The sequence below is a fragment of the Poecilia reticulata genome, chromosome 17 (genome assembly GCF_904066995.2).
Source record: "Poecilia reticulata chromosome 17, P_reticulata-male-v2, whole genome shotgun sequence".
Classification (NCBI taxonomy): domain Eukaryota; kingdom Metazoa; phylum Chordata; class Actinopteri; order Cyprinodontiformes; family Poeciliidae; genus Poecilia; species Poecilia reticulata.
The window spans coordinates 6,028,460-6,054,478 of record NC_088846.1 but is presented as its reverse complement, the minus strand read 5'-3'; the positions used below and the strand labels follow the sequence as shown (position 1 = coordinate 6,054,478).

General features: G+C 41.1%; 1 protein-coding gene across 4 annotated transcripts; it reads right to left on the bottom strand.

The window, feature by feature from the left end:
• Positions 1-195: 195 nt before the first annotated feature.
• On the bottom strand, positions 196-26,002 carry LOC103478999 (SH3-containing GRB2-like protein 3-interacting protein 1). 4 transcript variants are annotated; one of them, XM_017310018.2, is made up of 23 exons: positions 22,262-26,002; positions 18,524-18,587; positions 18,172-18,217; positions 17,794-17,850; positions 17,456-17,513; positions 15,827-16,002; positions 15,721-15,732; positions 15,257-15,268; positions 14,905-14,929; positions 14,342-14,405; positions 13,211-13,281; positions 13,042-13,116; positions 12,871-12,939; positions 12,028-12,789; positions 10,922-11,043; positions 10,685-10,835; positions 9,111-9,222; positions 8,866-9,021; positions 7,863-7,995; positions 7,557-7,759; positions 6,778-6,842; positions 5,820-5,984; positions 196-5,722 (listed from the first exon to the last, which is right to left on the bottom strand). In XM_017310018.2, exons 1-23 carry the CDS (start codon positions 22,269-22,271, stop codon positions 5,700-5,702), a joined length of 2,631 nt encoding a protein of 876 aa, XP_017165507.1. In that variant the 5' UTR covers positions 22,272-26,002; the 3' UTR covers positions 196-5,699. The 4 variants fall into 4 exon arrangements, with proteins under 4 accessions (XP_017165507.1, XP_081454116.1, XP_081454115.1 ...); XM_081597990.1 differs by lacking the exons at positions 17,456-17,513; positions 17,794-17,850; positions 18,172-18,217; positions 18,524-18,587; positions 22,262-26,002 and having other exon boundaries at positions 15,257-15,300; positions 15,827-15,854; XM_081597989.1 differs by lacking the exons at positions 15,721-15,732; positions 17,456-17,513; positions 17,794-17,850; ... (1 more) ...; positions 18,524-18,587; positions 22,262-26,002 and having other exon boundaries at positions 15,257-15,300; positions 15,827-15,912.
• Positions 26,003-26,019: the final 17 nt, after the last annotated feature.

Here is a 26,019-nt window from a genome sequence, read left to right as displayed (position 1 = left end):
ATCCTGTGTATGCCATTATATCATAAATGAGTTGTTAAGCCAGTTTACCTAATTTGTATGCTGTAAAATGATGGAAACGACACTTAGCTAGCTGATAAATAGGTATACGCAACAGTTAAATTAGTTGTTTGGGGGTTTTTTTACATCTTGACACATGTGCTTAAAACTCCTGAAGTAACACGAAGACATCCTTCATCAGTTTTCTCTTCTTTATTACCAAGTAAAACAGATGTTACATTATAGACTTTTTCATATATTTACCTTTAAAAGCTTTGGGTGTGAAATTTACTTGAGATGTTTGCATATTCTGACTCTATCACATTAAAAACGTTACAGCCAAAAGGCAGAGAAAAGTTGAGGAAGAGGATCACATGATGATAACCATTGTTTTTATTCTTCAATAAGGCAAAAGAAAAATAATATATAGTTATGCAAGTCCCCGTAACAGTATGCACACCCTCTTAAATCCTTTCACAGTTTGTCACAGTAAAGCTACAAAACTCAGTGTATTTTATTGGGATGTTTTTGTGTGAAAGGCTAGCATGAAGTAGTGCATAATTGTGAAGAGGAAGAAAAATTGAACAACACACATCTGTAAAGCGGAAGAATGAATTTGCATTCCATCTCCTTTACACCTCGAACAAAAACCTAAGTGGTATTAGAAGACTCTTTTTTATTAGAGCTATGTGTAGTTTAATGTCAGTATAAGTCAGAGAACAAACATTAAGACAATGAAACACAGGAGACTGGTCAGGGAGAAGGATTGGATGGTTAGGTCATATGGATGCAAGTTATTGATTAATGAGTTGATCTAAAGTTGATCAAATTTATGGGTTTATTCACGATTAATTGATAAGCAGCCATTTTCTTAAAAAATCTGCGTTTTCCTTTGCACCAGAGGTTCCTGTCTTCTGTCTTTCCATTGTATCAAGGGCTAAATGTATAATGTGACGCTGCTCCGTCATGCGATATGAATGGAGGTAAAACTCAACGAGCTTCTTGAATGTTTATATTTATTTCAAAACATAACGTTAAGTGCTTTTTTTCATGTCACACCAGACTCCGTTTACAGCTTTTTTTTTTACCGTTCTGGTAGTTTGATGGCTCCACTTAAGGATGACCAGCGGCGCCCTCTGCTGGATGGCGGCCAAACCGCAACACTAACAGAAGGTGTCTAAGCGGACATTACTAACCGATTGGAACTCATTTTATCTTCTTAGATAATTAATGGTTTATTAACCATTAATTCACAATAAATAAGTCGATTAATGGTTTGCATCCCTTGTAGGTCATAAAACAATATTCCAGCTTCAAACTTCTCATGGATAAATGTTCAGTCTTATCTGAAAACTGAAAGAGTGTGGGACAACTTCAAACCTTTAAAGACTAGTTCCTAAGTGTTGTCACGGGGAACAGCAAACATGTAGAAGAAGATTTTAATGCAGGGAAGCTGGAGACAAACACATGCCACAATTTTGAGATTTTTAACTAAATTCTTGGAAAATCATGTTCTCCATTATGTTTCAGTAACTTTACACCTACACATTTAATTTTGGTTTCTTGCAAAAAATACACTGAGGTTTGTTGTGACGTCACAAAACAGAAAAATATGGGTGTGATTACTTTTACAAGGCACTGTAAAAATCTAAAAGAAAACTAAAATCAATTCTGCACCCTCAACTGAAATTTTTTTTTTTTTTTATTCCTAAAGAATCAGATGGCTACGACTGTTTGGGTCATTGCAGATAATAAGAAAAACGGAGTAAATTTTCACCAAAAACTACCTGAAATTTTCTATCCTACAAAGAAAACTTGGAAATTTCTGAACTTGAAAAGTAAAACTGTTGGAAAAAACTCAGAATTTTTTTAGATTAATCTCAGAAATCTTCTAGAAAAAAATCTTGAAAATGTGAGTTTAAAAAATCTAAAATGTTCAAGAAATAGGAAAAAAAATATGGGTTTACTATTGCAAAATTTTGCCTTTTAGAGCTCAGAATTGTTCTTTTTTCCTTCTAAACAGTTTCTGACATTAACCTGAACATTTCTGAGGTTTTTTAGCAGAAATGTACTCCCCGTTTTTTTTGTCCATCCACAATGGCCCCGATACGTCATCGTAAATATATAACCCAGACCAAAGTTGAGTAAACAAAGTGAATGTGATTTGCAAAACACATTTCGCAACAAGCTGCAGTGAAACTGGATTCTGTGCGCCGACCAAAAACAAACAGCATTAACATCGCATGGAAAACACCTCTAGGTACATCAATGACATGCCAGATTTATCGACAGTGAGTGTTCGAAGGTGCATGGACAGAGAAACGTTGAGTGGAGACTTAAAAGAAAGCTAAAAGTCTCGTCCCAAAGCACACCTACACAGCAAACACACACACATCATGACCAGGATGAAGACGGACTAACTGGTATTGCTTCCATGGGAACGGAGGAGGACAAAAACACTTTGGTGTGGCACCATTAGGAAACATCCACAAGTAGCTTTTTTTTTTTTTTTTGTTCTAAATTATTATTTCTGAACACAAACCTGCATGAAAAACACCGGGTGGAGAGCGTGTCGTGAACTAAATGTATTCTGAGTGCTGACATCAACAAACTAAGGGACAACCACAGACACGTCCGTATGTCCAGACAAATGTCCGTAACGACTTTTATATATATATATATTTATATATATTTATATATATGTACACTTTTTACACATAGGCTTTAAAATATTGCTATTAGAAAATGATGAATTGTGTATTTATGATGGTGAAAAAAAAGGAAGGAAATAATAAAACAGAGACTTAAATAGTGCCGTCCCCATTAGAAAGACGTTCTACTGTTGACCGACGACAGCCTGAACATCCCTAAAAATTCCCTAGTCACGACCTCGAGGTCCTGGCCAACAAAAAGTGACCGTATTGGTATTAGCAGCATCAAAGGCAACTTCCTACAGTCATCAACTCTGAAACTTCTTCAGCAACTTCTCCTCATCCACATATGGCACTCATGTACGCTCACGTATCCCACAGCAAATATGTCGAACTTTGAACCGTTCACTCCGACTGGTCCAGGGGAAGCCGCAACCTACATGGCCGAATGAAATCCCCCGTAAAAATTGCCAAACACTACTACCATAATTTGTTGCATGTATTAGTATGGCGCTACTTTATTTTCTGTGCTAGCAACACTTATTGACACCCTCTGGAAAGATGTGTGGAGGAAAAATCCCCTTAAAGTAAATTCATCTTTTATTGCAAAGTTTAGAAAAACACACATTTTAAATATTTATTTTTAAATTTTTTATAAAACTAGCCATTAACTAACTGTTAAAACATTAACACATATCTGTCTCTGTATTTAATGAATTCTACTTAAAGTTAAAGAAACCAGTGGTGGGCACACTTCCGTTTACACGCTAATATTTCCTTCTTCGTTAACGCTTTAGCTTTTTTGCTAACTGTGAAAACTTAACTTGTTTGACGTGTTAAACAAGTTAAGTCTTCGTTCATTAACTGAACGAAGAATTCAGTTATTCGGTTAACAACTGAATTCTTCAAGTAGTTAGACATTTATATTCATGGACTTATTTTGAAGTCCTCTCCTCATGTTCTTTTTTTTATTATTTAAAGAAACGTTACTGAACAAGTGGCAAGTCTACAAAAAAAGCCAAACGAATGAGGTATACAGAAATATATATAACATGTGTCATTAACCCATTGTGGATGTGAACAAGGTTGAAATTAGCGTTTAGCATTAGCTTAGAGAAATTACCGTTAGCTTTAGTGGACCTATGGTTTATGATTAATGCTTCAGGATTAGGGTGACCACCGGAAGCGTTTTAGCTAGTGCTGCTAACTTTTTGGCTAGTGGTGCGCTAACAAAGATAAAGATGTTTTTCTCCGGCTCTGTATTATAAAGGAAGACTAAGTACTGTCCTATTTGCAAAAAAAGGGAAGTTGTAGATCAGAGGAACTAAGTATAATATTGATTCAGTTTTAGACTTTTTACACATCTTTACCAGGGGTGCCAACAGAGGTCTGTAATCCACAAACGTAGCTAGCGCTCCAAGTCTGTGCCAATCCTGAACACAACAAAAGATTTCATTTTATGGAATTCTGAAGAGAAGCGAGCCATTCTCATGATATCGCGCATTTAAAATCAAGTTCCAATTTATTCCTCTGAATCAAAACACCAGGAGATGAAAAATCTGACGCTTTCAGGGGGAAAAAAAAGATATTTTACCAAATTCAAGAATTATGAAAAGAAAAATCCCCAAACATTCTTACTAATTGGTGTTTTGATTTATATAAACGTTTTCATATATTTTTGTCACATTTCATCAAACTTCACTGAAATGTTTTGAGATTTTATATGACAGATCAACACAGAGCCCAGCATGCTCGTCACTACGGTAAAACTTGGCAGCAGCAGGCAAAAAATGACAAAGAACCAGCTAATGTTTTTAAATGTAGGTGTGCTAAACAAATGCAGGTCTCAGCAGTTGTTGTTGTGGCGTAATTACATTGAATTCCCATAACAGAATCACCTCAAAAGTATGATTAACATTTATTCTTGTATTGAAGCTGTAAACTGTACTTTCTTTGCACCATTTTCCACAGAGGAAAATGTATCTATGTTCTTTTTTCTTTAGTTTAAACACCAAAAATTTAAGTAAAAAGATGAGTCTTCAAAAAAAAGCTATCAAATTACCAATAGTAGATATTCATGAAAACAATTTACGTCGTCTTTTCGAAAGGTCCTGTAACGTTAGCGGCTTTAAACCAGTTTTATTTAGCTGCTTCTTTGATAGTAAAAGTTGCAGATCACTGTTTTAAAATGTTCAATTGAATCTGGGTGACTTGATTATTTTGCAAAGAGGAACCAACAAAAATGTCTGACTTTAGATGTGCAGAGCTGGTAGATGGGTTGCAGGCGCAATTGCAGCGAAAACCAATTTTCTGGAGTCTTCACTCATCAAGGGGAATTTTATTACATATTTTTATTTGCTAAGCAATTGAAAACTATCCACTTGCGTCCAATTCGCAGTCAGGCTCTACTTCGTGTTGGTCTGTTATGTCAAATCCCAACGAAATCCATTTGAAGTTTGGGTTTTAACGACGCAAAACGCGAAAAACAGCAAAAGGAATATTTTTACAAGGCACGGCAAATTTCATATCCTCATCATGTCGCCTCAAAATGCTGATTAGCGGCTTGAAAACAGAGGGAACGGTTCTGATTGGATGAAAACACGGACTCTCACTCTGACTGTCTGATGGGAGGCGGCCATGTCAACCAGATCCAGTTTTCCACCTTTCAGATTGTTCTAGACTTTATACAATCAACTCTCGTTACCTCTCGCAGTGCATCTACAGAAATGACCAACTAAAGAATAAATAACTAAAGAAATAAGGCTGGATCACTGAATGAGTTACAATTATTATTAATTTTTTTTGTTTGTTTTTTCTTTTTACACCAAAACAACAAAGACTTGACGGCTCTTCGTCTTTAACTCCGTTCCAGGTGCACAAAGGATGATTTGTGTTAGCTTGCATAAACTGTGTTCTTGCAGCAGACCTCCACCGTTCACGCCGACGGTTTGCTGAGGAGAATTAGTCAAGAGCACTAAACGTGGGATGGATCAGTAGTCTTCACAGTCAAAAAAGTCACATTTCCTCGGTGCTCTTCATCGACAGCTTTCGCTAATTATCTGCCAAATACTTTCCTGTTGAAAAAAACACAACAAACACATCAGGAGGATCAGCAGGTTGGGAAGATCTTGACGCAAAAGGTTGGAAATTTAAAACAAACTCGGAGTCGACCTGCAGCGAATCTCTTCTTGACCAGAGACAGCCGGTAGCCGGTCCCGACGAGCTGGATGTCGCAGCCGGACAGCGTGCTGCCCTCACTGGTGAACTGGACGGCCAGCTGGGACGGCTTACAGGGACCCTCCTCCATCTGGAACCGGCCCAGCAGAGCCCCTACTCCTACACAATACGCACATGTCTGATTTTGCGTAACAGAGCAATGCAGTCATTGGAAAAAAAAAAAAGCAATGTTGTTTATTCCTTTGAATTTCTTGGGTTTGGATTATGATCGTTTTCTGGAGGCTTCCTGGCTTTTCTATGGCGCTACCTTTGTGCCACCAATGCGGGTGAGCAGTGAATCTGGTGTGAGTGCATACATCAATGTAAACAAACAATAATTTGTGGTACTGGTCGTTTATAACTCACACTCGATTGGTGCGTTTTCTCTGACGTTTCTGCTCCTCACGTACGGAACACCAACGAGGCCAAAAAGGCGTGAAATTTTACGTATCTTTCAAACGCAAAATCAACTCCAAAGCGCATGTAGCTGAACCACAGCAGCAGGAAATGACAGATTGTTCTCATCCAGTTGCTGTATTGCTCGGATGAAAAAGAACCAATCACAGTCAATAACATAAACTACACCAGGAAGTGACAGAAATAAAACAAAAGTGTAAGATTTTGGAAAAAAATACAAGAAAACATAACACGCTTGAATTTTGTAGTCTGATAATATGCAGTAATGCAAAAAAAATATGCTTACTTTGTGTATTTCAGGTAACATTTCTACTACTGTATGATGTGATCCTCCACGCAACTCGCTGAAGAACGACATGAATTTGAATTTCGTGAGAAATGCTACAGAAAAAGTTCAGGTGCCCTCAGTTTTTTTTTTTCCAATGACTGTATTTTTAGGGAAAGACAAAGTGATTTTCAACCAAAAAACAAATGAACAAAAAAAACAAACTCTTGCCTCCATTTTCAGATCTTTGAGACAGGCTTTGGATTTTCCACTGAATCGTTTGCTGCTCTGGATTCCTGAATGAGAGAGAGAACGAAAAAAAATATCATTTTATGTTTAACAGACTTATGGATTAACCTGCATATTTTCCTTTTCATTCACTGGATGTTAAGAAGGAATGTTAGGTGGCAAAGATTACTTATAGTATGGCTGAACATTAAGGTACAAAAATTAAGTCTGCAATTTTTTCATACCAGAAAATAGTCGTATGACTATTAGGGCCAGGCTACCAGAATTTTTGTTCAATTAAAAAAATATAGTCATAACAATAGCAGAATAAGGATGAAATTTTAACAGAAAAAAAATGCAAAAACTACAGGAAAAAAAGTTAATTTAATGAAAAAAAAAAGCTTGGATAATCCCCTTTTTGTTATTTTTTCATGTTGGAGTTTTCATAAAATGACCACTTCGTTCTCCTAACGTAACAACTGCATTCTTGTAACTTTACAACTTTAATCTCACAATTAAAAACAGGAAAACATCTTAGCCTGGCTCCTAGACTGAGAGCTGACCAGAATTCAAAGTCGAAACAGAACAGAAGATGGCCGCCTCGGGCATCGCTCTGAATTATGGAAACCAAAGGAGTTCATTAGTGAAAAAGAAAAATCAACATTTTCCAAAACAATCTAAATCTTCAAAAACCAAAAATTAAATGAATCAATAAAACTGACTTATCGCCTGAGGCTAATTCGTAGGTTGGGTGTGGTTTAGGGGTTCTGAGTGACCTTTACCATGTGGCGGGGGGGATAATGGTGTGCAGCCGGGTGATGCCTCCGTTCACCGGAACCACAAAGTGGATGTTGTGTAGCGGCACCGGGGCGGCCATGGCCTCCGCGTTGTATTTGTAATCTATCCGAAGGTCAGTGTTGATGGAATCGCCCCGCCAGCTCACGGCCAGGTTCAGAGGAGTGGACCGGATCCCCTCTGCTGACACCTGACGGGGAAACACCAAGAGGAATACGTGAACTACAGTTCATGTCTTCAATAAGAGGAATAATGTTAGAGATTAAAAAAAAAAGAAAAATGGCATTTTGTACTTGGTATTTGATCATATCCACGTTGTAGTATGTCGCCTGAGGCTTCTGTTCGGCCACTTTCTTCAGATGGGTAATCAGGTTTGGCATGTTTACCCAGAACTCCTTGATGTCTACACCGTCTGGAGCGCCATCGCTGCAGAGCGACGAGAACAATGTTCCGCTCAGGCATAAAAGGACCATAGAAGGATAATTCATGTGCACAATTCATTCCTGTCTGTGTCTGAGACGGTCAGCCGCAGCGCTCTGCAAAATTTTTAACGCTTAACCGCAAACTTCAATGTGTTTCAGACCGATTTTATGAGACAGACCGACACAAAGTAGAGCTTAATTAGCTGTGTTTCCATTACAAATGTGTGCAAAACTTCAATCAATATTGCACCAATTTCGAAAAAAAATTGGTGCAATAATTTTTTTTTGCACCTCCTCCCCCTGCCCTGACTTATCCTGGCACAAAAATGTTTTATCAAAAAACAAGACGTTTCTGTCAAAATGGTTTTGTTCCCATTAAGCGGAATTATTTTTTAAGTGTCAAAATACACAATGACATGGTCAGTGGAAATGCAGCTACTGGGAATGCAACACTTTGTTTTACAAACAAAAATCTGAAAAGTGTGGCGTGCATATGTATTTTGTCCAATTGAAACAAGGAGTCTAAGGTCAGCCTCTACTAGTTTCTATTGAATGACATTATTGTCCATTCAGTTCATTTATCAGGTTGAGCAACAGATTCTCTACATTTTGGATCCAGACTTTGACTTTGTCCATCTTCAGCTCTTACTCTGGTTCTGATTCTGCTATGCCTCTCCAGAACCAGAACCAAACACAGACAAACAGCATTCAGCTTCTATGCACCACTGATCTGGAACAAACATCCCAGGAGTAAACAATAACAATCAAACTAAAATATTAACACCTATGCACAGAAATGTAGCCCCCAAATCTTAGCATTAACTGGATTTCATGGACCAGAAAAAAAGGCAACTTCACTGTGTTTGAAGCTCACCAGCAGAGCAGCTGTGGATTGGGCAGGACTTGCTCCAGGCGGCTGTAGTTGCTGATGACGAAGGTGAGGACGGGTTGAGTCGGGTGGCAAGCGAAGTGTCGGGTTATACCTGCAGGGAAGGAGAGGACCATCTCCCCGGTGATCTTCACCGCACATCTGCAGCAGACGGAGAAGGAAACACAAACCGAACTGTGAAATATCAGTCATACTGAGAGAACTCATGTTTTTTTTTTTGTTTTGCTTACTTGCTGGGGTCAGCGCCTTTGAAATAAGCATTGATGGTTTCGGTGAAAGCAGCAGCGACAGGCAGGGTGTCCTGGGGCCCCATGGTGAGCGGGCTGGGCCCTCTAGAGCAGCCTGGTTAGGACATAAAACCAAAAGACGGCTGTCAGAAATCTTCTAATGCAGTGTTTGCTGCAATAAATCTATAAAATCACAAAAGATAACAGGTGAAGCTTAAACCAAACTATCCACGGTGTTGCTCAGAAGTTTACATACACTCATCATGATTCGTTTGGGATTTTAATAATACATGGGAACATTTTTTAAAGGTATTTAACAAACAGTTTGAGTAGTTTTAAAAGTTTAGAGTGAGTTTTTGGTAATCTTCACTATAACTATATGTGTAGGCTTAACTTTATCCATTCAACACTAATATTTTAATAGGGGTGCCGATCACTAATCTTTAAAAAGTCTGACCTGCCTATTCCAATTTTGGCTGACACAATTTTTTTGTTTTCGTCTGAAAAGTCACAAAATATAATGAAGTCACTAAGTTGGCAACAGGGTGACTATTGTTAATCTGCAGATGTGACTTGGGAGGCAAAACAGCCAGTTCTAGATTTTGAAACTCTTTGAACTTGCTTCATGGTCACTGGGGTTGAAACAATTAATCGGATTAATCGCGATGAATCGATTGTTGAAATAATTGTCAACTGATTTAGTAATTGATTAATTGTTGACTGGATTATAGACTCAAAAAAAGGCCATTTGCTGAAAGAACAACACAGTCAAAGCAGTAATTAAGCCAAAACTATATTAAAATTATATACATCTTGCATTTAAGACACAAAAAACTCCTTCTTTGTCTGTAATTTTGTTCTACCCAAAACTCCCGGGGTGGCATTCCTTTAGCTTCACTTGGTTTGAATTAATACACTGTATTAATGCCCAGTCAAGCTAGAAAGGTCTGAGCTTTTCACCTGTTGATGCATCCTCTGAGCGTTCACTGAAGGAAGGATATTTTGTTGCATTGTAGGTAATAAAATGTTTATTTTCTTCCTTCAATGTATCTCTAAAATTGTATAAAAAAAGGCTTAAACAATAAATATTCAGAATGTGCCAGTTTTTTTTATCCAATTAATCGATTAATCATCAGAATGAATCGATAACTAAAATAATTGCTACTAGAAATAAAAGTCACTCTACCCTAAAAAAAAAGAAGAGCACTTGAAACAAATTATTAAAAGCCACAAATTAGTTTGAAATTCATGATGAGCGTTGGTGAACTTGGGACCAGCACTGCACATCCATACGACTCAGGGATCTGGGTGAGTAGGAGATGGGATGGGCAGCAAGAACATGAAGAAGAGCTTCATGCTGCTGCTGCTGGTCCACAGGGCGACTCACCTTCAAAAGCTAAATAAAACCTGCCGTGGTCAAACCAAACCAGAGGCTGCGAGGCCTCTGGGTGGGGCGGAGACATGAGGAGGAGAGAGTCATGAGACGGACAAGACAGTGAGACAAGGACACGACGACAAGAGGCAAGACGGCGTGTGGACGTGGAGCCGTGGCGAGGCGCCCGCGGCAGCCTTCGTACCTGCGGTGGGCATGCTGAGGTCCCGCCCTAAGGTGGGAGTGGACGCTGCGCTGTGCGAGGTGACGGAGGACAGGGAGGAGGAACTCTCGGCACGGGCCAGGGGGGCAAAAGGTGGAGGGCTTCCTGAAACCGGGGGGCTGAAAGGCCGACTCTGAGAAAGAGAACGGAGCTTCGCTCGGTCTCGACCCTGAAAAACTGAAGAGATTCCAGGCTGAAGCCGAGAGTTTTTCTACGCACCAGGTCTGTGATTGGTTTCCCTGGGGGCAGCTTCGGTCGCGAGGACGGGCGGGGAGGAGGAGGAGGAGGCACCGGACTCCCCCGGGACTGAGGCGTGGTAGGGCGGGCTGGAGACGAGGGACCTGCAGGGGGCAGCAGAGTCCAGGTGACACTTTGTTTCAAGTCAGAGTCAAAGATCAAGCGATCCGAGGTTTACAAACTTCTAAATCTACAGAAATCCAAACTCATAAGAAAAACGTACAAAGAAAGTAGTATTTTATTTTAATGATGCTATTGTTATTGACTTTGGACCACGTTTACTGTACCTAACTGTGTCTAGCTGTCAGGACACTCTTAAAATATTTTTGATCTCAAGGAGTTTTATCCTGGTTAAATAAAGGTCAAAAATGTTTTCAATAAAGGGGCGGTATCATGTAAAATCATCATTAATAATAATGTTATTCCGTCATCAAAAACACGCCTGGAGTTTTGCTTTGATTCTTTAATGCATGTTTGAAAAATCCTTTAATCTCCCATGGCAACCTTTCAGCTGTGGAAAACGCCTGGGTGGACCTAGCCCCACCTTCAAGGCTCAGCTCCTCCTCTGAGCAGCAGCTTCCAAGTTTCCACCCTCACAGAGCGGCCCTCAACCACAATGCCTCCACTGACCTCCTTCAGACTAGCCAGCAGCAATTAGCAAACATCTGGTGGAGCTGCACATCTACTGAGCTCATTATAGGCAGAGCTTCAGAAATAACAAGAGTTTTTAAAGGGACAGAGACCCAATTTCAAGGTGTTAAATTGCAAAGTCATACTTCTTTAAAGTCATTTGATATATGGAGCATTTTGACAAAAGACTAAAGGTAACATGGTGCTACGAAATGAAATAGCACTATGTGCCTGGAAAACACATAATAATGCCCCTTTATACAATCTGAAGCCAAAATTGCCACAGGAGGTTAAAGGATTTCTCAAACATGCATGAAAGAGTCAAAGCAACAGTCCAAGTATGATTTTGATGAGAGACCAATATTAAACAATGGTGTAAGGCTTAAAAAAGTCAACTTTACCCCTTTAAATTCACCTGAAGGTGGGCTTCATATTTACAAAGAGAGCAGAACACTCACTGCTGCCAGAGTAGGGCCCAGGGGAAGACATGATGGACCGGTACGCAGATGGAGGAAGAGGAGGCGGTGTTCCCCTGAAGCTGGGTGTCAGCTCTCTGGGAGAGCCTGTCACTTCTGGTACTTCATCTCTCTGGTAAACTCCCTCTGGAGTCCTCTTTCCTCCCAGAGTCCTGTAGACTAAGGGAGACGTGACCGCCGCCCGCGGGGACCTCCGCTCTGCCGGCAGAGGGGGGACGGGGCTGATGGGAGCAGGGGCGCAGGCATATCCTGCGAACTGCAGAACCTCCTCGTCGACTCCTTCCTCTTCAAGGAAAGCAGGAGGAGACTCGGAAGGGGAGAAGTCGGGAGGTAAGGGGGGAGCTGGTTCATCTGGGGGTGGAGGGCCGAGAACGATTGAGGGGGGCGAGTCTAGCGGAGTGAAAGGAGGGGAAGAGCCAGGGGAAAAGCATGGCGGAGAAGGAGGGGGCTCGTTCGGCGGCGGTCCAGGTGAGAGGTCTGGCGTGGAAGGCGTGGAGGTGGGTGTTTCCGGGGGAGGGGAGTCCGGCGGTGGCGGGGGAGCCGGTTCGTCGGGGGGTGGAGGTCGATCGTCCGTGAACGTGACCCATCTGGGGGACGGCGCATCCTCCCTCGGTCTGGGGCTGTCAGCGGGGCCGAACACGTCGTCCAGGTCGGGGCCCGGTGACCCCCGGTATGAGGCTGGTGACAGGATGTTCAGATAAATGGGGGCAGAGCTGCGTGCCGCCCTGCCGTTATGCAGATCAGCTGTAAGAAGGAGTTGGAACAGTAGTCATTAAATCACAGCGCGAGACCGACTTCCACCGATGAATTCAGAAGGAAATTTACCTGCCAGGTCTGATGGAAAGCCATACCGACCTCTGGAGGGGAAGTTTTTTGGAGGAAGCGGAGGAGGAGCTGCAAAAGAGACAGTTCAGCATCACCGAACACACACACACGCACGCACACACACATTAGATCAGTTGGATTTACTGGCACAACAAAGGTCCACCTACTCACCTCCTGTTGGAAAACTTCGGCTCAGCTGGGATTCTGAACACGGTCTGGGTTCTCCCCATGCACCGCTACGGATCACTGATGGTGCCGCAACAAATAAGAAGACAGAGTTGAGCAGGAAACACCACATAACCACATATAGGAAGTTATGTCTAATTAGTGGAAGACAGACCGTCATATCTGGCATATCTGCTGTCTGAAGGAAGCCTGAACAAAGCGGGAACGTTCTGCGGCGCAGTGGCGCTGCAAGAGAAAACACATTCATCTAAAACAGTGCCAGTGTTCATCTGAGCCAGCATAGTTCCAGTTCTGGGTGATCGAATCTAATTCTTCTTGACTGAGTACTGCTGAACTATGTTCTCAGCAATAAAATGTATGAGATTATGTACTTTTAAGTACTTCCATGGAACTTTCTCTGAACCTATCTGGTACTTTCTCTGAAATTGCATTCAGCTAGCTAACTAAGCTAGCTAGTTATGTAGGATACACTGAGGTCTCTAAACTGGATAGCTAGCTAACTTAATAGGAAGATAGATATTCAGATAGCTAGCTATGTTGATAGACAACCAGATAGCTACATAGTTAACTCTGGATATCTAGCTAACTTAATAGCTATATAGATATCTAGACAGCTACATAACTTGATAGCTAGGTAGATATCCAGAATGGTGCTTGCATGATAGATAGCTAGCTAACTTGATAGCTTGATAGAAAGCTAGTTATCTAGATAGCTAAATGATAGCTAGTTATCTAGATAGATTCATGGAACATGGTGAGTTCTCACAAATGGATGGTAAGTTACAGCAAGATCCTGGGAAAGGGCCGAAGCATTTCAAGGTAAGTTAAATAAAAGAAGTTGCATGAATTCTTAATAGAACTACAAGACAATGGTAACATTTAGAAAAGGTGCATGAAAGTTTTAGAAATAGCTAAAGTTCTAGAAAAGATCCATAAAGATTACATGAAAGTTCTGGGTAAGCGCCTTGTCACAAGTCACCTCATTATACAGGCAGGTTGCACCTGGTAAGTTCCAGAATGTTTCATAAAACGTTCATGAATCAAATTAATGGATAAAGCCCATCATTGTTCAAAAATTCATGTTTTTGTCATTTAAATACAACGAATGGTATTCGGAAACTCAAAAGATTTTCCAGACTAAATTTCCAAACCTCTCCAGACATTGGAAAACAATAAAAAGTCAACTCAAGACTTGTCCAGACTTTTGAAGATCATGTAGGAATATTATCTATACCAGGGCTTTGGTGAAAACATTCACTTGTGAGCTGTTTGCAGGATCACAAACCTTGGCATCTCAGATGCATAACTTGGTGTTGGGGTCGAGCGTCTGGGTCGGGCAATCTCTTCGCCTATGGCAACGAAAACCATTTAACCAACTAAATAAGAAATTGATAAGATTGACAGAGTGACCAATGTAAAGTGTAATAATACACACTGCCTTACAAAAAGTTTTTTTTTTCCACATTTTGTAGCTTAAAATTGCTGAGAGATTATCCTTAAAGATGTTCTTTATCTGATGTTACTGAGGTTGAGCTATTTTGCAAAAGATTGCGGCTCCATGAGATTTCAGAGTGAAAGGGGTTGAGTTAAAATGCAAGAAACATTTTAAATTTAGAAAAACAAGTATCGCTTTTCTTCAGCTTCCCAATTATATACCTCCTTGTGTTGGCCTCTCTCACAAAATACTGATAAATAGCATTGAAGATGGTGTTTTCAAACTTTTTCCAGCCGGTTATACATTTTTGCAAGGCAGTAAACGTCAAAACAATGGCCTCATTTGGTAAATAAATAAATGATAAACATAATAATACATAACAATAAAATATTGATGCAAGTAAATGTACTCACATGAGAGGTTTCTTTTTATCATCCCCTGCAAAGTGGAAAAGCAGAGAACAGATGTTAGCAATACAAATCATCTATGGTGCATTCTGATAAATCTATTAAAGAAATAAAATCAAAAAAAAAATTCTACAGTCATGTAGAATTAGTCATGCTTTGAATATAATTGTATTTCTCATACTCTATTTGAATTAGAAAACATCAGCTTTATTCCCTACATTGTTAACCTTTTGACTGCTTCTTGTTCTAATTGATCAGTGAAAATACTCGTCCATTTGTGAGATCTGTGCACTGTCACAACTTAACAGGAGGCTGTCTTTCAGGCTTCCAACCAGCAGGTGGAGCCAGAGAAACTCACCGGACTGCGTCTCTGAGACCAGCAAAAAGGAAGAGAGAACAGACCTGGGTCAGAGAGTGAGTGACAAATCAGTCAACGGGACAACAACTAAAACTGGACACAACACATCTTCTTTACTTCAACCGCAAAGCTCCCATAATGCAACACTTTGGTCAACGTCGAATCACGCTGCAACGGCCCACTTGGCATGCAGAAGCTGAACTGAGACCAGTTCACAGCTTCCTGTGTGTTCTTTTCTTACTTTGCATTATGTAACAAACGTGTGCTTTGCCAGAAAGGTTGAAGTAAAGTTTAAGTAAACAGAAAGAATTAACAGAAAAAAAAAACAAGTGGTGGGTTTTAGTGCTAAAAAGGGGCATGTTAAAACAGAATCTACATGCAAAAACAGGGAGACAATGACATTCCACCACAGTCCTTTATGATGGTGAGGCATTTGAAGAAAAAAACAAACATAAGGAGCTTACCGGACTTCTCCTCTACAAAGGAAAGCAGTGAATTGACAGAAAGGATGAACACAGTAAGACCCTGAAACAGACGTCATGAAGCAGAACTCTGTCAGTGTCAGCTCACCAGGGAAGGAGAGAGTGCCAGACCTCCCACGGAGGCTTTCAGCTCGTCCATCGATGGGGGGACGCACCGGGCGCTGTCCGCCACCAGCGGCTTGATCCGGATTTTGAACTTTTTCTTACTGTCCTCGTCGTCGTCCGAGTCGCTGGAGGAGAAGAAGTGCTTTTCTTTGGAAGCCGGTGAAGGCTGGTCAAGGGCAAAGTGTGATGAATTCGATCTGAAACTGCTCTCGCTGTCTGCTTGTTAGCCTAGAAAGTCCAGTTTGTTTGGCGAGGTGTGAATGTGCAATCGAAATCTGACTCGTTTCCGCAAATGTTGGAATTTTGGTCCCAGATCAAACTGAGTCATCTGGACTATCAGGTGTGAAAACACCCTTAGTGAAAACAGGAAAGAACAGAAGATGTAGTTTTGCTCCTGCTCTGGTTCTAACTCGTCCTGCATGACGAGGTCTCAAAGGACCGGTCGGTGTGTGTGCCCATTGATCATACGAGATGAAGGGATGATCTTAAATTAGCCAAAAAGGCTGAAGTGAAGCAGAAATCTGTACAGGCCAAAACCTTTAAACATTTTCCTGAAAACCTGCCGAAAAAAATTATTTAAGTAGAAGTAGTACAACGTGCGGTTTGAGATGTTCAAAGTTGGCATGGAAGAGTTTTCCTTGTACGGTGTCTGTCCTATAAGATTTTGACATAGACGTAAAGGTTAAATTTTCCTACTCTCAGAAAGTCAAGCTATAAAAAAGTAGGACATTGTGCATGTCCTACTTACAGTAACAATACAATAACGCCACCTGTCATTTTTTTTCACTTTTTTAGTATTTTAACTAAAACTAGGCACCTCTTGACATTTTCCTTAAGTTACAACAACAGTCTTTCCCAGCTTCTCATCAGCTTGTTTTTTTGAAGCCAATTTTAACCCCCAGCGGGCCAAAAGAAGCAGCTTCATCATCCATCACTGTCTTTTCTGGATCTCATGTGTGCATCAGATTAATGGCCGTACCAGAAACACGCAAACACAAAGGTCCTGCCTTTGAATCTAGAAAAATGTGACGAATGGCATTCAAATTTCTTAATGTCTTAAAATTTGTCCTTGTTAAAGGTGAGGCAGCTGAACGGCAGACCTGGTGTCAACAACCTCTGCCATAAAACTAATATTCTGGTCAAAAACATCATGAAAACAGGGATTTTTAAAAATAAAAATCATAAAAGATGTTTAAAAAGCCCTTGGTATTCTCTCAACATCATGTAAGTAGATATATACTGTAATATAAACTACACTCAAGGTGAATTAGTTAGCCTTCAAGGATTCTAGATTATTTAAAAGCTTCCTGAAATCTGCTGAAAAAGGTGAATGCTATAACAGCTGAGTGGGTGAAGTAGAGCGGAGTACGCTGAAGGAGTGACTAAAGAGTTGGGGAATGATCACAGCGTTCGCCTGCCTTAATGCTCCTTTGTCTCTTTAGCGCCTGCAGAGACAAACATACGGGGGTGGCGGGGCGGGAACGACCATCGATTGGTCTCATTTAACGCTAAAAGGCACTCAGCTGAAGAGTCACTCCACTAAACAAGTCAATAGCGTTGCAAGCGACATGTTCCGAGAGCGCCGCTGGTCCTCGTCTCGCTGAAAGGATATCATCTTCTCCCTCGCCGGGCCGCAGGCTGAAACCCTCCTCGTCGACGTCAGGTGAGGCCTGCGAGAGAGAACGGAGCGGTAGAGGCAGAGTAAGGCGATGTTGCAAACGGAGGTTTGGCTTCACGGATGTCTTTCCCGAGACGTTCAGCTCGCTGGCCAAGCTCCAAAACGTTCAGCTGTAACTCTCTTCAAACAGCGTATTTAAAAGCCTGACTCACACAACACGAACGCCGGGACCATTTCATCCCAGAGCTTACAGAGCGTCGGCTCGCTTCTGAACGCGCAAACAGCAGGAGGATTGTGGGTAGACAAACGAGGCGTGCACTGCGGAGACTTACATATCTGTCCCAGTCGATTTCCCCGCAGAAACCGTTTGGAGCTCCATTGGCCTTTTTCTGAAACAAAAGCAATGTTTGTTGTTTAGAAACTACTCTCGAGGTGAATGGAAATCAGGTGAAGCAGGTGTGCGACAACGCACAGCGCATCTGCAACCAACTTCTTTACACAGACGAGACGAAGACAGACATGCTGAGCCAGCATCAGGTTTGAAAGAAAATTAGTGAAGACATTCAATAATAAACAATATGGTTTTTTTTCCCATACTTTTTCTTCCATTTTGGCTCATTCTTTGTTTTACAAATAAAAATGTTTAAAAATCTGACTTTTTTATGTTTTAGTTTATGGCCACAAACATAGGAAGCATTCTTTTTACGTACTTTTCCTTTCTTTCCGCTTTCGCTTCCCTCTTTGTCAGGTGAGCTCCTGTTTAAAATGTGACAGACGAGTTACACCGGAAAAAAACATTCAAACCTGCTAAAAATGAGTGCTTTGTAAATAACGCCTGACTCTGACAGATTACAAAATTTTCCTTACTTTGCAAAAATATTTACTTTTCATGTATTGTGTATGAGCATATTGAAATCTAGCAAACGTTTTCTACACAGGGATGTTGGAGGTTGTCTAAAAAGTTCCTAAGTTTGTTATTTTTGCTTCGTTGTCTCGGTCATTAGGCTGCATTTAGAGAGTGGCCCCTGCAGCATAAATATGGAGGCATCAGAGCGAACTCACGTTGCATCTGTGTCCTTGTCTTTCTTCCGTAAGCCCAGGGCTTTCCTGGTTCGTTTTTTCAGTCCTGATGCAGAAAATGGAGAGGAACGTCATCGTAAATATTATTTACAGCTTGAGTGCCTTATATTCAGTCAATTGCCTTGTCAATAAAAGATACTCAACAGCAAATAAACAGGATTAACAGTGTAGTAAGCCTTGGAGGAATGTCATTTTCCACAAAAAAAAGAGGAAATGCACAGTTGGCAATATGTCTGTTTAAATGAAGATATTGATTTGGAACAAACTCTCCGCTATGTGGAGAAAGCTGCAGCACAGACTGAAATGGTAATGGTTCAATTCCACCCCCTTATTTCCTACATAAAACAGAAAGAAAACTGAAGCTAAGGTCAAGTAAGGCTTCACTAGAGGTGCTCAAGGGATGACAGAGGAGCAATGATGCGGATCCAGATTTCCGTAGCCTGTTTAGCCAAACGTTACAGTCACGAGCCTTCAAACATGAGCCGCCTCTGAGCTCTGTCTGGCCATTCATAAATCACATAACTCCATGCTTAAAAAAATAAAGGGCTGGCAATGCAGGATGTGACCGGAGGAGTCACGTGACATCGACGTCAACACAATGCATAAAATCTCCCAATGATGGTGGATGAATTTACTGCAGCAATCCTGCTGTTCGTTGAGTAAATGCTTCTAATTTAAATCATGTCTCTCACCTTCTACCTTACAGAGGCGTAACAGAGGAGGACTGACTTCTACTACCTTTATTTAATTGGCCCTTTCAAAAAACACATGGAGGCGGCAAAATATTTTAGGGGGGATTGTTCCTTCACAGTTGCTCTGGAATGAACTGCCTCTGCAAACGAGGCAAGAAAACTCACTTTTATTTATTGTCTTTTAAATCAGTGGGTGCCGGATAACGAATGACTTACTGTGTTTATTTTGTGTTTTTTTTAGTTATGTTATGGTTATTGGGTTATGCCTTTGTTGTACAGCGCTTTGGTCAGCCAAGCGTTATTTTAAAGTGTTATAAATAAAGTATGGTATGTCCTGGTAAGGTATTACATGGTATCGCATGGTGTGTGTGGTGTGGTATGACATGGTACAGTACGGTTCAGTAAGTTACGTTATGGCATGGCATGGTGTGGCTTGGTGTTGTATGGTATGACATTGTGTGGTGTAATGTAGTGTGGTGTGGTGGGGTATGACATTTTGTTTATCAGATTAGTGCCAGAAAACATCTCACCCCATGAACCTTATCTCAATAGTAAACACACAACACTTTGTTCAATACAATGATGGGAGGAGCTGAATACACAGCTATGCAGATCACTCTTTGTATTCCAGCAAGATTTGTTTAGGTAACCCGTTTATGAGGCCCGCCTGAGGAGAGGCTAATTAAACATTATGAATCTATAAATACACTTGAGTAAGGGTCTCCTTTATGTCAGATGTAAGACACACTTTAATTCACTTTGATTTCTTTACAGATTACATACTTTGCTTTTTTTTTTTGTATCGTCTTGTCTCAGTGCGTTTCAGATCTGACACTTAATTTTATTGTAAAATTGTTAATATCTGATTTTGTTTTATTGGCTTTTCTTTTATAGACGGAAGTTCTGGGAATAATGAAATGTATTGTTTTAGGTTCACTTTGAACTGAACAGCACAGACTAAACACTGATTATTTCATCAACAAATGACTTTATGTTAAACGCAAATGACAAAATTTCCCACATTAACCTATCAGTTAATGCTACTTTTGCTTTTTGCAGACACGGCCAAAACAAAAAGTAAGTTGAAACTTGACATGTTAAGCAGTTATCACTATTTTTTTTTTTTTTATAAAAGAGAGCAAACCTCTGACTCACTCACATTCTTGTCTTCATGGAGGATTTATTTTCATTAAATAAGGGCATTTTAGTTCATCTTTTCTGCATTGTTAACTGATATGACCTCCATTTGAGTCTGGACCTCCTGGAGGCAGTAGAGCATCAATCAGCAAGCGCTGCTGCCACAATTTGCACCAACTTTTTTTTAATGTATATATTCAACTATTCTTCTGTGTACGGCCTACACAGGCTGTTCACATTGTTTGGCTGCTATAAGGAGACTGGGTGTTTTTTTTTCACCCCTTACTACTGAAAATAAGAGCCTGTATTGACGGCATAAGTTTCCTGTCTGTCATGTGATTGCTCTTTGCACTCTGCTCAGATGAGCTGTGTATTGTAGAAAATAAAGAGACTAAAAGCAGCTGAAACACTCATCTTAAACATTTACAATGTTCAAAGCAAAGTGCTACGTTCTTACAGAAGTTTTGTAAGTTTTGCTCGCACACGATTTGATGGAGCTGCTCAGAAATATACGATCAAAGAGTCCTATCAAAGCCGAGAGCAAACATGCTAGCATTAGCCTAGCGCTTCAGCGAGTGCTCCGCATGACAATATCGTCAGACCTTTCAGAGACGTTGAGCCTGTCCATCACTTACTCATCTTTCAGATAATATAGCATTAAAGATACTTCTTTGTTTTACCAGAAGTGGATACATATCTCTACAAAAGGTCAACTTGATTCCCAAAACAGAATAATTTCCAACCACAGCCCAGGATAGAAGAAAACGGAGCAGCTACCAAACCAACTACTGTTTCTTAGAGGAAAAAATTAATCAGAGGTCATAACTTTGGCATCCACTGTGCTTCTGGCACAGGTTGGAAAGACTTATGATTTAGATAGTCCTTTTATGACAAATAAAACAAGACAAGCTCCAAGTTTACTTGGATGATGCAGTTTCTCCCCGTCAGCAAAGCCTGTTGTGAATGCTAATGCCAGTTGGCATCTCCACAGATGACAGCAGATAAACTTTTCCTGTATGATCTTTTCCTGTTTCTCTGACTTTAGCACATTTAGCAGCGCATTCACAAGGATGACTGACAGCGCAAAGGCCCTCCTCCAGACTCTGATTGGTTGTTTTTGGTCGGGAGCTGTGCATTTCATCTGACGGCTGTTGTAGCTCAGGGAGGATGTGGAGATGATTAATCTTTTCACAGATTATCTGGCTGATATTATTCTGTCAAGACATGGTGAAAGCTAAATAACATGTAAAAAAAACAAACGTTTCTTTAATAAAACTTTTACATACCGCAGCTTTAAGTCTGCAGTTGTAACTTGAAAAATTGCAGAAAAAGTTCAATACTTTTCCGGGACTATGCAACAGCGGTGAATTTGCACACGTCTGTGTTGAGTGCGGATTCCCACATGACAAGTGAGCACATCATCACAGCAGGATGACTGCAGGCCTTTTGCTAATATTAGCCACCTTCCATCACCAGGCGGCTGGAAGTGCATGGCAAAAACTCTGCATACGGCAAACCGGATTATATCCATCTATCAACTGATGTTGACACGGAAACCAGACAGTCTGAAACCAGAGCAGCCTGTTTATCGGTTATCTACAAGGTGGACGTACCGTCTTAAAACACAAACACAGCAGTGCAAAAGGAAACACGCTAAACCTACATCACACCGCTGCCCTCTCTGTAAACCTGTCACACACACAATGTCACACTCACGCACTGCTGCAGCCATGGTGCTAAACCGGTCATGCACATACCTCCTTCACTCTGCGCAGCACAACGGATCACACCAACGGATTCACTAGCTTTAATGACCCAGCGGGACACGAGAGGACAAGAGGGGGACGTGGCGAGAACTGCGAGAGGAAGAGGCGCTGCGCGGAACGTTTACCTTGCATCATAGTCGCAGATTTTCATCCTACGTCGCCCTCTGGGGTGCACACGTGGACAGAAGAAGAAGAAAGATCTAGGCGGTCAAAACGGAGTCTGGGCAGGGCATGGCTAATTGTGCACAGCTCATCCCACCTCCCTCCACCGCTGTGAAGCACGATGTTGATTTCTTCCACCCTCGAGAGGGCCGGGCTCGCACAAGGGAGGCACAACGACAAACGGCGACACACTTGGAGGACCACGAGCAAGAAGACAGACCGAGGGAATAAACACTCCGAATACGTGGGGAAGCAGGAGGAACGGAGGGGAGGGGGGTGTCCTCCCTGAGTGCACTAGGCCCCGGACGCCTGAGCAGCATCGACACACGCCATCTCTGTGAAGGGGTGAGGAGGGGCTGGGGGGCGGTGGGATGCTGAGGAGGAAGAGAGAGCGGTACAGAGAGCTAGATGGGCAGAGAGAGGCAGAGAAGAGTGGGAGAGGAGGAAGAGGAGGAGGAGCAGAAGGAGGAGGAAGCTCTGTGATGTCACATCTGCAGTGAGCCAATCCCTGAAAGCCCGGTCACATGGCAGGTCGCTGTCCTTTAATGCCTCGGTTAGTTAGTGCCGTCTTTCCTTGCCTTGAGCGCGCACTCAGCTGCAAGCACGCTGTGAAAAAAAAAAAAAAGATCCCAGCTCGTAGTGGACATTTAAATGAAGAAATGCATCTCTGGGAAAGACAAGCATTTAATTGCATTGTATTAACTTTGTTTAACTTGTAAAATAAAATGTAGAAACAAAAATTCATGGCAAGGAAAAAAATGGCACTCTAAAGCTGCAGTATGTAACTTTTACAAAGAATATGTGTGCATGTTTGTTCAGACTGTCACTATGTCGCGACAGTTTGTTATGAGACAGACAATCTGTGAAAAGATCAGTCTCCTCCACCTCCTCCCTGAGCTGCTACTGCCGTCTGATGAAATGCCCGAACAAAAACAACCAATCAGACCCAGGAGGAGGGGCTTAGTGCTGCCAATCTATCTTGTGAACGTGATGCTAAATGTGCTAATGGTGGAGTAGCAACTTATGATTACGGGAAAACTGTTTATCCACCATCAGCATGCTAGTTCTGCTCATGCTAACTAGCATGAGCATTCCCAACAGGCTATGCTAGATAGAGCATAGCAGAGAGAAAAGTGGGAGTGAAGGGCGGAATAAGCAGCACCACACAAGACTGTGATTGATAGCGCTAAGACCCACCTCCTGGCTCTGATTGGTTGTTTCTAGTTTGCACTACGAGAAGATTACCCGTCTTATACCAAACTGTCACAACTTAGTGACGGTTTCAACAAACCATTTTCTTTATGAAAATTACATATTGTAGCTTTAACAAATATAGCGAGACAGTCCTTGTGCCAACTAAAAATCTCTGACAGCGGTCTGAAGAAAGATTGTCCCACCGGTTTCTTATATATGAAGCCCAATTGAGGGCAGCCCATACAGGTTCTGGGCTTTGACTAGGCCCAGGACATTTTGTTTCTTAATTCTGAATCTGTCTTTGGCAGATTTACTAGGATCTTTTGGGACATTTTTATGTTGAAGGGTCCAGTTGTGCCTCAGCTTTAATTAGTGTGACAGATAGTCAGAATTAGGTAGTGACTAGTTACATTTACTTGCGTAACGATTAAAAATTGAAGATGACTTGGATTTTCAACTTCAGCTGCAGTTTCCGCCTCACAAAGCATCCCACCTCCGACACTCACACACTCAGCTCCTTCAGACTAGCCAGCAACAATTAGCAAACACCTGGTGGAACTGAGCATCTGATGAGCTCCTTATAGGAGCTACTTCTCTGAAACGCTGGTGAAAACGTTCAAGGATTAATAGAGATGTTGTGATGACTTCCTGAAGACGGCTTTTCAGAAAGAGCAGTAGTTTCTTAAAGAGACAGAGGCCCAATTTCAGCGCATTAAATCACAAAGTTAAATTTCTTTTAAGGCATATTTGATATATGTTGCATTTTCATAACAACTGAAGATAACAGTTACTCGATTGAGCTATAAAATGGCACTTTGTGCTTTGAGATCACATAACCCTGCCCCTTTAAAATCTTACTGCAACAGTCAACAGGAAAGGGAACTATTGTAACTTGATTGTAACTTCACACAACCTAACCTAAGAAAAACCTTTAAAATCCTTTTAAAAATATGTCTGCTGTTTGGACTCTATGCAACAAAACAGCAACAGCAATTCAACCTCAGCAGGACAAAAACTGACAGCTATAATTATTGCATCCTCTCACTTGAGCCCAGAAGGAAAAGGGAGTGGCAGAGGACAGACCTTTTTTTTTTCTTTTTCCCCCGATTCTATCTGACATGTGCAGCAACGAAACACAACAACGAAGATGCAATCAGCTAAAAATATTTTGCAGATTTAAAAGTTGGTTGGTGGAGAAGGTAGTTCAAGGAAGCCATGCGGCGCGTTGCTGTGGGAGCTGACATTTCTGCGGCAGCATTCATGAAATTTTAAAGACGAGAAAACGTCTGTTGTTTTGTCTGGGTTGGTTCTGATCTCTCATGCAGATGACCTCACTACAGCTGAAGACGCTGATCTGTAAATGTTATTTCCTACAACTACACGTCAATGAAAAGTCTCACAACCCGAGGCCGCTCGATGACGGATAAAACGACGAGCCCAGAACGTGACCACATCGTCCTGATCTAGTTGTCGACAGAGAGGTCTATTTCTGGGTCCCGCTGCCAGCATGAGCGTCCAGCAATAGCTGTTAATGAGCTTACCTAGCAAGAGGCCAGGGTGTGTTCCCGTGTGCTTTCTGTCTTACGCAAGAAGCCACCCAGGTGTCAGAGGTCGCGGCAGCAAGGATTACAGGATACGAGTAGCAGGACGTCGCTTCATCAAAACAGAGTTTGTGTCAAATCAAGCTGCTCTGCATGACAGAAATACATAAAAATAATAAAACAGAGGTATAGGTGACAACCCTGAAAAAAAATGAGCATCTTATGAATGTTGACGAATGAGTGATTGCAACGTATTAAACAATCTCCAAACTTTTTGACACGTGGGGCAAAATCGTCAGCTCAAAAGTTCGCACAGGACATGAAAGTAAAAATAAAACTAAAATCAAGCACATAAAGAAGTCCAATTTTTTTATTTATTTATTTATTTTTTTGCTTGATTTTTGTTGGAAGCAAATGTCATTTGTAGTAGATCCAAAACTTAAAGGGGATTTTACATGTTTGAAGTATTAAGAGAAAGGCATCTAGTTTTCACATTATTTTGGGCTCATTTGAACAAATTGATTCTCAGTTATTAGAGCAGATATTTGTAACTTTCTTTAATAACGATTACTACATTTAGCTAAGTTTAATAAACAAATTAAAAGCTGTTCTCTCAAGCAAGTACTTTGTGTTGTACTTAACATTTTCCATTGTTATTTAACCTTTTAGTTCTAAATGTCTATAAATTCGGTGATACAGTAAAGCTGAAGTATTTTTAGTCAAGGCTACCAAACCATGTCAGCTCCACTCATGTAAACACAGCTGACCTGATTTACTGGGTTAATTAAAGACGGAAATTGATCAACTTTATCATTTTTAAATCATAAGGGGAGGAATTTCCATGTGATCTCTTCTGTTTTAGGGGACAAAAAGAAAACATCCTGAGCTTTCATACTGAAAACATAAGAGCTGCTTTATGGTTGTAAGGCCGCTTGCTGTGACAGACGCAGAGTGCCTGCTGGTGGCTGAAAGGCGACATGGCTTTC

Coding starts and splice junctions, on each gene's coding strand:
- LOC103478999 (XM_017310018.2), bottom strand. Junction 17,514..17,793: donor AAATCGACTGGGACAGATAT/GTAAGTCTCCGC, acceptor TCTCTCTCGCAG/GCCTCACCTGACGTCGACGA. Junction 14,406..14,904: donor GATAAAAAGAAACCTCTCAT/GTGAGTACATTT, acceptor TCGTTGCCATAG/GCGAAGAGATTGCCCGACCC.